The sequence below is a fragment of the Macaca thibetana genome, chromosome 8 (assembly GCF_024542745.1).
Source record: "Macaca thibetana thibetana isolate TM-01 chromosome 8, ASM2454274v1, whole genome shotgun sequence".
NCBI lineage: Eukaryota > Metazoa > Chordata > Mammalia > Primates > Cercopithecidae > Macaca > Macaca thibetana.
The window spans coordinates 6,590,992-6,605,860 of record NC_065585.1 but is presented as its reverse complement, the minus strand read 5'-3'; the positions used below and the strand labels follow the sequence as shown (position 1 = coordinate 6,605,860).

The 14,869-nt window shown below is 42.7% G+C and overlaps 1 protein-coding gene across 1 annotated transcript in view; it reads right to left on the bottom strand.

Annotated features, from left to right (window-relative positions):
• COL22A1 (collagen type XXII alpha 1 chain) overlaps window positions 1-14,869 on the bottom strand; it is a 298,462-nt gene that overhangs the window by 47,634 nt on the left and 235,959 nt on the right. The window contains exons 44-45 of the mRNA XM_050800296.1: window positions 12,965-13,078; window positions 10,079-10,132 (exon numbers count right to left, since the gene is read on the bottom strand). Of these exons, the coding sequence (XP_050656253.1) occupies window positions 10,079-10,132; window positions 12,965-13,078 (168 nt within the window). The remainder of the gene's footprint in view (window positions 1-10,078; window positions 10,133-12,964; window positions 13,079-14,869) is intronic.

Here is a 14,869-nt window from a genome sequence, read left to right as displayed (position 1 = left end):
GGTGGCAGCAGATAGATAGAAACAGGGCCTTGTTGAGGATGTGTGATAAAATGGCTTCACTGGGATTTGGAGTACGGGGTTGGAGAGGGGGCAGCAGGAAATGGGGCTGGGGAGGCAGGCAGGGTTCATTTCTTTGAGAGCCTTGCATGTCAACATCTGATGTTAGATTTAATTGTAGGCACTGGAAACCATTAAAAGGATGAGTAGTTGTCCTAGGTTCTAGCTGTGGGTGTAGTGTGGGATAGGCTAGTGGTCCAGGCTATAGAGAAAAGGGTCGGTTAAAAAACAAGTGGTGTTCCAGGTGTGGCAGGAAAAGAGGCAGAAAAAAACCAGGGTCTGCAGGCCTTGCAGAATAGGTATGAGGGTGAGGGAGAAGCAGAAGTTTAGATGGTGGCAGGAGGAGCAGCAGCACCACACAGGAAGCTTTGGAAGAATTTATCCACACATAGGTTTCTTGCTCCCTCCCTTACTAGCTGTGAGACTTTGAGGAGCCACTTCACTAAAATTGCTCAAGTTGTTTGTTTGTTTTGTAACCTGCAAGAACAAGAAAATAATGATGCCTACCTCATGAAATGTTAGAGAATAAAATAATAAATGGGAAACACTTAGCATAGAGCCCAGAACACAGTAAGAGTTCAATAAATCTTAGGTATAATTATTATCTTTATTATTTTGCCACCTGCTAACTGTCTGTCATTGGACAAGACAATTAAACTCTCTGTCTGCTTCGAGAATCATAAAATAATCTTTGTCATGGGGTTGCTGTGAGAGTTAAATGACCTACAATAGACAAAGTGCTTAGACTTATAACAGGTTGTGTGTTAGCTCTCAATAAACATTAGCTATCATCACTCTCTTTGTCATTATCACCATGATGATCATCATGATCATTATCATCACCATCACCATCGTTATTATTCCATAACCATCATCACCATAATCACGATCATAATCACGATCACCATCAACATCAGCATGACCAGAGCAATTATCATCACTGTCACCATCACCATCATCATCCTCATCTTCACCATCATCATCATTGTCTACATCATAATGATCAACAACACCACAACTATGGTCATCATCACCATCATCCTCATCCTCATCGTCATCATTATTGCCATTGTCATCATCATCATGGTCATCAAGATGCTCAAAATATACAACCTACCAAAAATACTTTTTACAGACCACCCATGAAAGTAACAGCCAAAGGTTCCAATCCTTTAACTATTATCTACCTTAGCTCTACCTTTGTTAACGAGTGTGTTTCTGTAAAATGTTTTTAAACAAAAGCATTTCAATTCCTTTAAAAGAATGCATTATGTAGTAAACAGGTTTGTGGCAGCAGGTCAATCTTAGCTGTGGTTCTATGCCTGTCGCCCCTTATCTTTGCATTCTTAAACATATAATGTTCCCTCTCTGGTCTCAGTTTGTTCATCTAGTAAATAAAGGATGAGGGGCAGGTCCAGGAGGGTCATTCCAGGGGTCCAGTGCCCCCAAATTCTCTCATGGAAACATCAAGTCCAGCTCTCTTTCAATCCAGACTGTTCTACCACCTCAGCAGACCACTGAAGACAGTGACTACACAATAATTACCCCTCTCTTCCTGTGATATATTAGGAGGGTTAGGCGAGCTCATATCTGTGAAGTGCTAAATACTATTGTTTAGAAGAGAAAAAAATGGAGTCAGAGAGAAAGAGCATTTCTTCTGACATTTTTCTATGTAATTATTTTTACTGTTTCTAAATCTAAATAAAGGCAGCACACCGTCTGCAGACCATGTTGTACTCAACGAAAAGAAGTGACATAGAATAGCCCACTGCTTCCTTAACATTTAGGACAATTACCTTAAAAGTAAATGGCTTCCTTTCAAATTCCAGTCCTCAGTCTGGGTTTAGAATACTTTCAACACTCATGTAGCAACATTGAAAATGTCAGCAGCTCAAGGATCTCCACAGTTGTCCCTGTCTCCTACTCCAACGTAGTCAGGGATCAAAGCAAACACACCCACCCCCAAGCCTGACTCACTTCCTTCCAGAGAAGGGGGCTGACATTTACAGAGCCCCGACTCTTCCAGGAACTCTGCCAAGGCTTCCCACATGATATCCCATTACATATATTTCCTTGTTTATATCCTGAACTGATGCAAAAATATTTAATACGTCTTTATTCTCTTATTGAGCCAGTAAGTCTACTCTATGAGGTAGGGCTTATTATCAGAGTGTTAGATAATAAATCTGAAGTCCAGCCCAGTTCAGTCACTCACCTGAGCTCACAAAGCTTATAGAAAGCAAGGTCTGGAATCTAATCCAGATCCATTTGTCTGATGATCAAATATCCAAGCTGGCTTTCTCTGCCCGTATTACTTTTCTGGCTATTTTCCTAGACCATGATGCCTTGTCCAACTAGTTTCAAAACGCCAAGTGCACTGGATTTATAGTCAGAAAGACTGAGTGACCATGCTGAGCATGGGCCAGATACCTTTCTATACACTGGAGATATAACAGTCAACAAAACAGATAAAAACCCTGTCCACTGGGAATTCATATTCCAGGGAGATTACCAGCTCATCATTTTGTTAGTTTAGTCCTCTTCAGAAGAGGTTTATTAAAGAGCCATTCCCAGGGCTTAATTCCCCCAGTTGAAAATAAGGAAAGAAACTTTGCCCCACTCTGTTTACTGAAAACACTTACTTTAGAAAACTTGTTATTGTGAGTTTTTTGGGTTTTTTTTTTTTTGGTGGTGGGGGGTCTCTTTGAAAGGTATGTAAATACTTTTAAAAGCGAAATGAGACTTTTGCTAGCTTTGTGACCCAGGAAGCCGGGAATGTCTTTCTCAAGGACCTAGGAACCATCTCTTTGAAATAGAATCAACAAAGAAGATAGCATTCCTATCTATCTCCCAGTTCCTGTCAAACAGTAGAAGCCCAACTTCAGCAGATGACTGGCTCCAAGTTGCAAATCCATTTCCCGCCATGAAGATGTGAGAAGTTTACCTTTGCTTTGAATAAGGTCAATTAGTTAACACAGACACACAGACACCCACCGCAATTACCAGGTGAATCTAGGAAGAACATGTGGTACCATTAAATCTTCTCACTTAAGGACTAGTTATTGCTTATCTTGAGAACATGTATGTGATAGGCGGCTGTATCAGCTTGGCTATCTAAAAGAGTAGATTTCTTTCTGTCTTTGCAGTCTCTTAGCATATTGTCTGTAATGCAAATCACATTCTGGTTTAATGCTATTCAATAATAAAATTGTTTTCTTTCTCTTCTACCTTCATGGAAAACCTCTCTGAGTTAGGAGAAGATTTTGTTTTTAATTACATTTTTCCAGCACCATCATGTGCTAAGCACATGATAAAACAATCATTTGGAAGGTACATTCATACCAGTAATTGCGCTAAGAGTGCTGTCCTTCATGAATACACTGAACAGGCGATTTTCTCAAAAGGTTTTCAAACTGTTGAGGGCAGGGACTAAACTTTCCCCGGTTAGTAACTCTCTACTACTCTCAGAACAAATCCTTCTCCTAAACTTTTATGTGCTGTTGTCCTGCTTGGAAAACCTTTCTCCATCGATAGCTGGTAACTTCCTGACTAACCCTCCAATGCAACTAAAACCCTGCCTCCTCCAGGTGGCAACTAAAACCCTGCCTCCTCCAGGTGACAATTAAAATCCTACCTCCTCCAGGTGGCCTTCACAGGTTACCCCTTGTTCCATGGTGTTAGTTTTCTTTCAGTTGTTTACTCTTCTTCTGACAATTTGTTGTGGTTGTTGTTAACTCAAATGAAGCAAGTATTATAAGGACCACTTGCAGTTACATGTATTAAATGCTTCCTACCTGCTGTGATTTGTAAATTCCCCTTCTTCAGTTCTCACATTCTCATTCTGAGACAGGTTGTACAGTTCTTTCTCAGATGAGGGACACAAGGTACTGATGAGGGACCCAAGGTTCAGATAAATAAATGCCCAAGTCCTATAATTAGCAAGGAAAATTCACTTAACTAATAAGAGGCATAGCGGGTTGGGGACCACTGGCTTCCAGACCCCAGGCCTGTGTCCACGGCCCTTTTTGGCTTCCTGCCTCCATCATACATTCCTAAGTGTTCGCTGCAAGCTTGTGGGTCTTTCTTCTCTGTCACAGAATCAGGCTATGGAAGAAATGGCCCATATCTGACCTCTCTATATACCTCCTGACTTGAAAGGAAACTGTTAAGGTGATGCTTGGTGAGAATCTTTCAGAATTGTGGCAGTTATGTATGGAAAGAATTTTCTGCTGTGGGAAAGAACATGGAGTAAGTGGCTCCGGGTTATTTTCTGGGCAGGATGGGAATCCCAAGCCTTTTTCAGGTAGTGCCAATGGCAGCAGGTATTATCTCTGCCTCCTTGGAGTCATCCATACCCTCCAAATGAGGACTTTTGCTCATTGGGTGTCTCTGGGTCCATGACAGGCCCCCTTTAGGTCCTACTACTGGTTGGTAACATGTGATGAGAAAGAAATAAAAACGCTTTTTGTAGGGGACAGAATAGTCATCATTTCCAACCCAGACAAAGCATTTACGTCTGACTCTGTAGAATACACGCTCCCAGGGTCATTGCTGTGGTTACCATCTTGTTGCTTCTTTCTCCTTTACACAGATCATAATCACAACTGCAGCAACAATCTCCAGACCCTGTATCTTAAAGTTAGTGTTTTATGCAAGTTCATAGTACTAGAATGGAGCTCTGTAGTTGACCATGTGGCATGAACCTCCTCATGCTGACCACTGAAGAGAGCAGCTGCAAATCTGTAAGATAAATCTTGGGGAAGCTGCTTCCCTGATGCTGTGCCGCAATTGCAAAGGAACCAAACCCTCTTGGCAGTGCATGAGACCAATGAACGCCCAGAGCCTTTGGTTGTGAAAGGATGCTGACAATAATTGTAAGTACTCCATCAAGGGTAGCATTTTCAGCTTACAAACTCATCTTCACATCCCCAAGTCTAGCGGAGATACTATTTGATAAATGAAGTTGAACAGAGAGGAAATGAAACAGTCCTTCTGTCTATTTTCTGGAAAGTGGTGTGGGGTAAATGACAAGCATAGAAGTTGGCTTGGCTTTGAAGCCAAGGACCACAATAGACTGAGTCCACGGAGGACACATTTAACCCTTCTGTGATGCATTTTCTCAACAGTAAGTGGTGATAAGGGGCAGCTATTGCTGACAGGAGCATTAGCAGATATAGTGTAAACTAAAGCATTGCACCCCACTAGGAGCTGTCCTGGGTGCTGGTGCTGGTATCAGCTATTACTAAAGAGTATGACAGGACAATAACTACTTGGGGTACTGAAGTTGGACTAGCAGGGGTCAACCCCAGTTATAGTACCTGCTAGTTTTGTAGCTGTGGCATTTAATCTTGTTAAACCTTAGTTTCCTCATCTGTAAAGTGAAACAACAGCTCTGCCTCCTAGCATCATGCTGACCATTGCAGGAGATACTAACCTGCTCCTTGGAACACTGAGCACCCTGCCCAATGCAACTGCCTGGGGCTCATCATGCAGGGTTAGACCACATGCTCCAAGGACTTCTTGTGGTTGGAGTGACCATCAACTCCTAAATGGAGCAAGAAGAACCCCTGTCTTTCAGATGCAGCACTAATTGTTTTCTTTTTTTCTCGATGGAAGCTTTCTATTCTCAGGGTATTTAAAGGAGCAAGCCCTCCATTGAAGCAAATTACAAGGGAACAAAAGCAGGGCCATTACTAAAAACATCAGCACTGCATGCAGGGTTGGGCTGAAGGAGAAAACAGTCCATACTTCATGGAGCTAACTCCTTATCTGTTTAATTGATATGCTTTACTTCTTTGAATAAAGACAATTCTGGCCGGGTGTGGTGGCCCACACCTCTAATTTCAGCACTTTGGGAGGCCAAGGCGGGCAGACCAAGAGGTCAGGAGTTTGAGACCAGCCTGACCAATATGGTGAAATCCCATCTCTACTAAAAACACAAAAATTAGCTGGATGTGGTGGCATGCACCTGTAGTCCCAGCTACTCAGGGGGCTGAGACAGCAGAATCACTTGAACCTGAGAGGTGGAAGTTTCAGTGAGCTGAGATTGCAACACTGCACTCCAGCCTGGGCAACAGAGCAAGACTCCACCTTTTTAAAAAAAGGCAATTCCTCCTCAGCAGAGGCTAAGCCCAGCAGCCAGCAAGTTGACAGCAAAGATTACTTAAGGTTCAGGTAAAATTTGAAATTACAAGGCGAGAAGCTTGGCCTCATCTGGCGATCCCAGAAAGAGAAGGTCATGCCCAGTAAGGAGTTCCTACATTTGAAGATGCTGCACTTTCCTGATGCCTTTCAATCTAACACTGCCCCGGGGAAATCTCTTGTTCTATCTGCACTGAGATCTGATATCTATAACTCCTGATGCAGGAGTCTTGCCTCTGTCAAAACCCTCTAAATCTTCACAGTCCACGGGTCATGATAGCTAGACATCTTAACCTGCCAGCTAGCGTCTGGGAGACCTGGGTGTTTTCCATTCTGTTATGCCACAAAGCTGGTGTTGTTGTCACAGCACAGAATTGTTGGGTTTTTTGCTTGCTTTTTTACAGTCATGACAACAGTGCCAACAACCTTTTCCAGGACTGGGCCTATGGTAAGGAAAGTGAATCACTTACCTTGGGTACTGAATACCTCTTGCTGAGAAGCCAAGAGAAATAATATCCCTATGCAATATAGATAGATAGATAGATAGATAGATAGATAGATAGATAGATAGATGATAGATGATAGATAGATAGACAGACAGACAGATAGACAGATAGATTGCATAGGGATGTTATTTTATATATATTATTTTTTCAATTTTTTTTTTCTTGAGACAGGGTCTCACTCTGTCACCCAGACTGGAGTGCCGTGGCACGATCTTCACTCACTACAACCTCTGTCTCCTGGGTTCAAGTGATTCTCATGCCTTAGCCTCCCGAGTAGCTGGGATTACAGGTATGTGTTACCACACCTGGCTAATTTCTGTTCTTAGTAGAAATGAGGTTTCACCATGTTGGCCAAGTAGCTGGGATTACAGATGTGCACCACCATCCCTAGCTAATTTTTGTATTTTTCGTAGAGACGGGGTTCCACCATGTTGGCCAGGCTGGTCTTGAACTCCCAGCCTCATGTGACCTGTCTGCCTCAGTCTCCCAAAGTGCTGGGATTACAGGTGGTAGCCACTGTGCCTGACCCCTATGCAATATTTTAAAAAGTCAAAGTCAATCTAAAATAACTTAAGATGATTGAAATAGCAAAATGTAAATAAACACAGGTATCTGACGCCGCTGGTATTTGGCAGAAGTGAGTTAGGTAGGTCATTCAAGTGGAGGGTGGGGTCATGTCTTTATTTTAAATTTTGATATTTTGTTCCTCATGAAATGATTGCATTACTTTTAAATTTTATAAAATATGGCAGGCCAGGCGCGGCGGCTCACACCTGTAATCCCAGTACTTTGGGAGGCCAAGGCGAGCAGATCACGAGGTCAGGAGATCGAGACCATCCTGGCTAAAACAGTGAAACCCCGTCTCTACTAAAAATACAGAAAATAAAAATTAAAAAAAATTAACCGGGCCTAGTGGCAAGTGCCTGTAATCCCAGCTACTCGGGAGGCTGAGGCAGAAGAATGGCGTGAACCAGGGAGGCAGAGCTTGCAGTGAGCTGAGATTGCACCACTGCACTCCAGCCTGGGCAACTGAGTGAGACTCTGTCTCAAATAATAATAATAATAATAATGCATTAAAGTATTATTTATTTAGGTTGCTGAGGTTTCTGACTTCTTCAATTTTATTCCCAAATCCTCACCCTAAATATGGGGCTGCCACCACTGTGACCACAAGGGCTAAAAAAGCTAATGTCAAATGAGCACTTGCAATTGAGAAATAAAAATAAAATCCTAGGCCCCCTAACCAACTGTACAGACCCCCTCTTGGCCAAGGAGACCCAGAAAATCCTTAAAAACTGAGTTCCCAGCCTGACCACCATCTCTGGACTGGTTTTGGCCAGCTCACAGAGCATGTGTAGTCAAAGCTTTCACGTCTTCTGCTTCACCTTTTGATGTCAGAGGTTTCAAAACTTTAAAAACTCCACCCTTGGATTATGCTAATGCTGCCATTTTTTGAACACATGACCCATGATGAGGCATGAAACTCAATTTCCCATGCACATGTTTCTCCTTCCATAAAGATTCATGACTTCTCCTATAGCTTTTTAAATACATGCATTTGACCAGCCTGCTCAGCATAAATCCTGCTGCTTCTACCCTCCCCTTGAGGCACTTGCTCTTGGTTTCTGCCGGAGGCTATGCTTCCCAGCCTGCGAGATGGACAGCCTGCAAGTGCAATCCTATGTGAGAAATAAAGATCTCCTTTCCAAGTCTGTGGGCCTGAGACAGGATAGGCAATCAAGGAAGTAATCATGTTCTCGGGATACAGCAACCGTCCGTAGTGACAGTAAGGACAAGCAACACAATAAGCCTTAGCATTCACATTATAATTAAGCTCATCCATGCAAAGCTATCTTCAGTAGGGACTTTCCCCTCTAGAAAGCATGTGCAGTTTGATTTTGCCCAACCTCAAACTGACCCTTTGCTCATAATAGTAAAAAACATACCCCTTGGTGGAGATTTAAGATGCTAATGAGACATGTGACATATGAACAAGTATGTACAGCTACTGCACATGTGCACCCAGAGGACCACTCAGAACATGCTTATGAGTAATGCCTCTTCCCACCTCCTTATGAATAATCATGTAAGGCTCCCATAAAGGGAGTCTCCCTAGTGCTGGTCTTTGCTGTCTCATCCTTACAAGCAGCCCACCCTGAATCCTCTCTCTCTCAGGTGTACTGTCTGTTCTGCCCCTAACTTTCAAAGTATTCTTTTTCTTTTGCAATAAATTACACGATGCTGCATCTCCTTTGCTGTGTGTCTCTTGTTTAAATTATTTTCAACCAAGAACTGAGGTATCACAATAGCCACACTCTGTCATTCTTCAGTTGATACAAAGTACCAGGCACTGATGGGAGCATTTTGCCTGCAGTTGTCACAGTAATAAGCCTGTAGGGTCATAGTTTTTATAGTCCCTTGTTAACTTTAGGAAACAAAAGGCCAGAGAGGTTAAGAAACTATCCCAAAGTCACACAGCTGAGATGGAATTCTCACCCCAAGGCCTGGCTTCTGAACTTTCTCTCCTAGTGACAATTTTATGCCACTTCTTCTATCAGATGAGGCATGTTATGTCCAGCCAGGCCTCAGGAAGAGACACGGGGACACATTTGGCCCCAAGTGTTGGTGGGGAAGGTGTTTAGTCTGCAGCAGCACAGAGACCACGAGAGATAAGGGAACACACTCTGGGGAGCACCAATGACAGTGGGAAGGGAATGAGGGTGTGGATCTATCTGTCCCCATACCAGCACTCAGGCACTTTCTTCTTAGAGTTAAATACTATCACCACCACCCAGCACATTTGTTTTGACAGCCAGAGAGCTTCCCTGCCTATTCTAGGTTTGAGATTATACCCCCCTTTCTCTCAGGCCAGCCTCCCTGGCTTTGGGAAACCACAGAGCCACAGAGCTGCTTTTAGACATGCCTTATCACTCACATGAGAATAACAGTGCTCGTTTGCATTCAAAAAGCACTTTCCTAGTATTTTTCAACTGAGTGCCACGTTCTTTTTATGTATCATATCACTCAATTTTAACAAATCCCTGACACCATTTGTATTTTTGTCATTACTGTGGAGGTGTCTGACCAAAAAACTCACGTCTTAACCAGCAGGTCCCACACAGTCCAATTCTTCCATGCATTTCATACTTTCCAACACGCAGTTGTTTGTAAATGAGCAACTGAGATTGCACAAGTTGAAGTCACCTGCTCATGGTCAATAGAATAGTCAGTGCCATGCTAGACCCAGAACAGGGGTTTTCTGATTTTCAAAACCACTCCTTTACACTGGCTGGCCATCACTCTTCCTTACATTGAGATTAACCATTGAGATGAGCAGAATAGACCCATGCAGATGGTTATGAAGTCTCACTGACCTGTGGTCCAGCTATTCCTGGGGGCCCTGGTAGGCCTGGAGGTCCAGGCTCTCCCTATATCAGGGACACAAGGAAAAAAACGGAAACAAGAATGAGTATCTGGCCCACATCCAGGGTCATCACCAAGCCATCACCCTCACACCTCCATTCACTCATTTTCCACTGGGACTTCCTGGCAGCCACCCCTGCCCCTAGCCTGTCTGAGCAAAGGGTATAGGCAAGTGGTAGTACTGAGTGTGGCTGTGCAACCATGGCATGACTAACCATTGATGTGGTTAGTTGGTGTGTCTCCAAGATGACGCGATGGCCCCTGCCTCCCATATTTGCAACCTGAAGCAGCCGTCCTGCCATTTGTTCCGCGGTTGGTCTATACGGCCAACAGGACATGACAGAAGTGATGGTATGTACTTGCTGAGATTAAGATTAGGGTATAAGATGGCTCACTCCCACCCTGGCCTGCCACACCCCTGCCCCGCCCCCTCCAGCTTGCACTTTTTCTATCCAACCACTCATTTTGGGGAAAACCAGTTTCCATGTCTTGATCTCACTCAAGCAGCTCTGCAGAGAGGCCCATGTGGTAAGGAACTGAGGTCTCCATCAACAGCCACAAGAGTGAACCTGGTTGGAAGGGGATCTTCCACCAGATGGACCCTGAGATGACAGAAGCTCAGGGCTTGAGGGTTGCCTCATGGAAGACCTGAGCCAGAACAACCCAGCGAAACCACTTCTGGATTTCTGCCCCAGAAATTTGAGATAATAAATATTTGTTGTTTTAAGCCACTCAGTTTTGGAGCAATCTGCAATGTAGTGATAGATAACTAATATAGTTGAGAAGAGAGAAAAAGTGTGCTGCACTAAGAAATAGAGTCTGAATTATGTAGCATCTCATTTGTGTGTGTTTGTGCTTTATAAATATATGTACATGTATAATTACACTGGCGCATATTGCGCGTTCTTTGTAGTTATTTTTATAGCCATTTTCTTATGGTTATTTTCACTTCAAGCTCTGTAATACCTGGCGTGTCAGCTGCTTGACTCTGAGAAAGGACCACCCAGGTGGGAGGGTGGGGGTTCTCGGCCCCCCCGCCAGGTCCTGCCAGGGGTCATGGAGCATTGAGTGGTTCTGAACATCAGAATCACTGTGTAGTAGTTGCAGTAAACACACAGAATACAAACCTCATTCCCAGTGATTTGAAGCAAAGCAACTGTGGTAGAAAGGTCTGGAAAAGACTGATCTAAACATTTCCCTAAGTGATTCAGAAATGCCACCCTGACAGCCTCTGCACTGATATCAAGAATCTTTGAGGTCAAGACTCCTGGAATAAACTCCTAAAGACCCATTTATCTTAATGAACTAAATGATCTTCCGAGCTGTTTAAAATTAAGGCAATGGAAAAGGCTCATGACATGGATGTAAGAACATTCAAACATGTTTATTTACTATCTGATAAAATATGATACAAGAAATGCTGCAAATCAAATAAATGCCTGTTTTTAATAAGTTGATCACCAGGAGAATTTAATTAGGTGAAATTATTCTTAGTCAAATTAGCTTTAGGATTGGCCTCTGTCCCTTCCAGGGTTCCGGAGTGTATGGAGAAATTTCGAGGACTGTGGCACACCCATGGGGTCTATGCTCAAATAGCCTGCGTAGCTGAATCGGTGGAAAGGGAAAAAGCACTGCTTAAGTCTCAGAGAGTCAGAATAAAGGTCATCTTTCACATTTGTGTTTGTATTCCCTGTACCATGTATGGGTAAGATACAAACTACAAATAAGAGGCTTAATTCTCTCTTTTTGAAAAGAAAGAGAATCTCACCTAAGTCTTTTTCTTAAAGCATTTACTTTAGAAAACAGATCATTGTCAGTTCTTTATCTGTCTCTTTGAAATGTGTGTAAATCCTTTTAAAAGGCAAAGAAGACTTTTTTTTTTTTCTTTCCAGTTTGATGACCCAGGACATAAACATGCAAGAAGTTTATTTTCACTTTAGATAAAGCCAATTAGCTAAGACAGAGGGCCATCTGAATTACCAGGTGAATCTAAGATGAACATATGTGACAAATAGCACTGTCAAGACCTCCTACTTGAGGACTAATTATTGCTTACCTTGAGAAAATGTCTGTAATGGACTTTATCTGCTTAGCTATATAAAAGAGTGAGATTTCTTCCTGTCCTTACCATCTCTTAACAGATTGTCTGTAATGCACATGATATTCAAGTTTAAATTTAATTCAATATTAAAATGGTTTTCTTTCTCTTCTACCTTTGTGAAGAAGTTTTCTGGGTTGGGAGGAGATTTTGTTTTTAATTCTATTTCCCCGGCACCCATGAAACTCCCTACTTCTGTTTTGCCCCAGGACAGACCATGAACTCCTTTAGAATAGAGTCTCAACCTTTTTCTTCTGAACCTCCCCATTGTCTACATGTTGACTGACGCATAAGACACACGTAATGGGGTGTCATAAACAGGCAATGACAAGGGATTGAATGCATGCATGAATGGACGGATCCATTGATTGATCTATGAGTCTGAAGTGCCTATGTTGGTGCCTATTACATAGTAGATAGGCAAAGTTGTTGGATGATAAAAGAAAGGAAGGGAGAAAGATGGGGAGGCAAGGAATGTAACTGAATGAGTATATGTTTCCAGGTGTCAGCATGTACTGAAAAGTCACAATCAACATCTTCTTAAAGTAACAAAGACCCATAGATACCCAGTTCTTACCATTTCCATAGCTGTGTCCCACAACTCCGTATTCCTCATCTATCTTGAATCTTGAACCCCTGAAACCCTGAACACCTTTGGAGGCAGCTAGGGCAATATGAGATCTCCAGAATGATATTTTCATTGTGATGATAAAAATCAAGTTTCCCCTTTTCTCCTTACCTTTTTCCCTTCTGTGCCTTCTTTCCCTGGCTTTCCTGGGAGACCTTTGTCCCCCTTAAAACCTGGTAGACCAGGGAGGCCTGGGGGGCCAGGAGGGCAGTCACTGCACACATCCTGAGAGGGGAGAGAGGGAGGGACAAGCAGAGAATGACTAGCAAACACAGTTTCAAAGCAAAGCAAAGTAGCCCCGGCTGCTGCCTCTCCAGATGGAGATTTTGTTTTTAAATACCAGAGAAGATAGAAAAGCAAATAGGTGGACTGAGTCATGATCCAAATACTTTTGTGTCTAAACTTTGCATTTTCCCTTTCTTCACTGAAAGTTAGGTTTCGGCACTGACATGTCTGGATATTCCTCCATTTCCTCCTACTTCCATGCAGACTTCTGGAAGGATAGCCTGAGGAAATGATGTCAAAAATTCATGTAAAATGATCTGTGAGCATCTGAAAACATTAACAGAGCAGATTTAATACAAACATTTAGTATTACTAAAAATAGCATGCTCTGTCCCTGATGTTAGAGGCCAAGCTGAGAGCTGAATTCTCTGTTCTGAGTTTGCCCAAGCCAAGTGGTTTCTGAACAAGGAAGAAGGATAAACAAGGCGACAGGCACACACCCTTGGGACTTTGTTTCTGTGACACAATCCAGGCTCTGACCATGCTTAGCTTTATTTTTTACCCAAGGTAAGCATTTAATAAATGGTCCCTGGAGTTGGGCTTTGTTCTACTTCTTTACAGCAGGTAAATACTGCTCCTTGAATAAATTTAAAGTCCTCTGAGCCCGGAGCATGTGTTTTCTGATTTGTCGGATCTTACAGTTTGGAGCACACTATGCGCTAAACAAAACTCACCTGACTGTACTCTAGCCTGCCTCCTCCACCTGCCTCGTGGTTTACCTCCTCCATGCCCTTCTCTCTAATCTTCCCTCTCATCCACCCTGCCTGTCTCCTTGTAATAGGAATTTAATGGATAACACAAGTAAAGCACTTAGAATACTCTCAAGAAAGATTAGATAGATGGATAGATAGATGATAGATAGATACACAGATACATAGATAGATAATGCCCACACATTTAGCCATTATTGCTAATTTATTTATTCACTCAGTCATTCACTCATTGAAAAAATACTTGAAAGGCACCTACTATGTGTCGGGCACTGTGATAAGTTTGGGACCACAGTGGGTGTGTGTCTTGAAGAGCTCTCAGTTCAACACTGTCAATTGACACAAACACATGCACTAACTATGGTCTTTTGAAAGCCCTACCAAAGGGATCTGCAAAAATCTGTGCAAGCTGCACTGTTCACAGTCCATAAGGTGAAGCTGCAGGTGATTTCGTTTTCATCTTGGTCTCCGATTTCAGGATGGTAAAACTTTTCCATCAAAAAAGCATCTCTGAATGGCCTACCTTCCTTTTACTTGTTTCACCTACTCAGTCTTTGGAGATTCTTTAGTAATTTTCCTCTCCAAGAAGCCTTCCTGATTGCCTGAGGATGGGGACAGGCTCCTCCTGCTCCCAGAAATCTCAGGAATCCTCACTACTGAAGTACTAATCTCCTTGTTGGAATGGTCTTTTATTCCATCCTCTCTCCACCAGGCAAACAGAAGGTATAAGCACTCAGAGGACACAGGTAGAATTATCTTTATATGCCAAATTCATAGCAAATATTCTTCCACAGGGCATGAGTGCTATAAATGAATGAATCAGGCAACCCAACCAACTAACCAACTGACTGACCAACCAACCGATTAACTGTCCGCCTGACATTCTGGCGACTTGGGCCATCTTCCTTTAGCGGGTAGTTTGCAAAGCTGATTGGGTGATTTGGAGGGTGTGAAGAGTTAAATATTGGGATATATAAAGCAAGAGTGCATGAGATATTCAGCTTAATTAGATGAGCTGCTT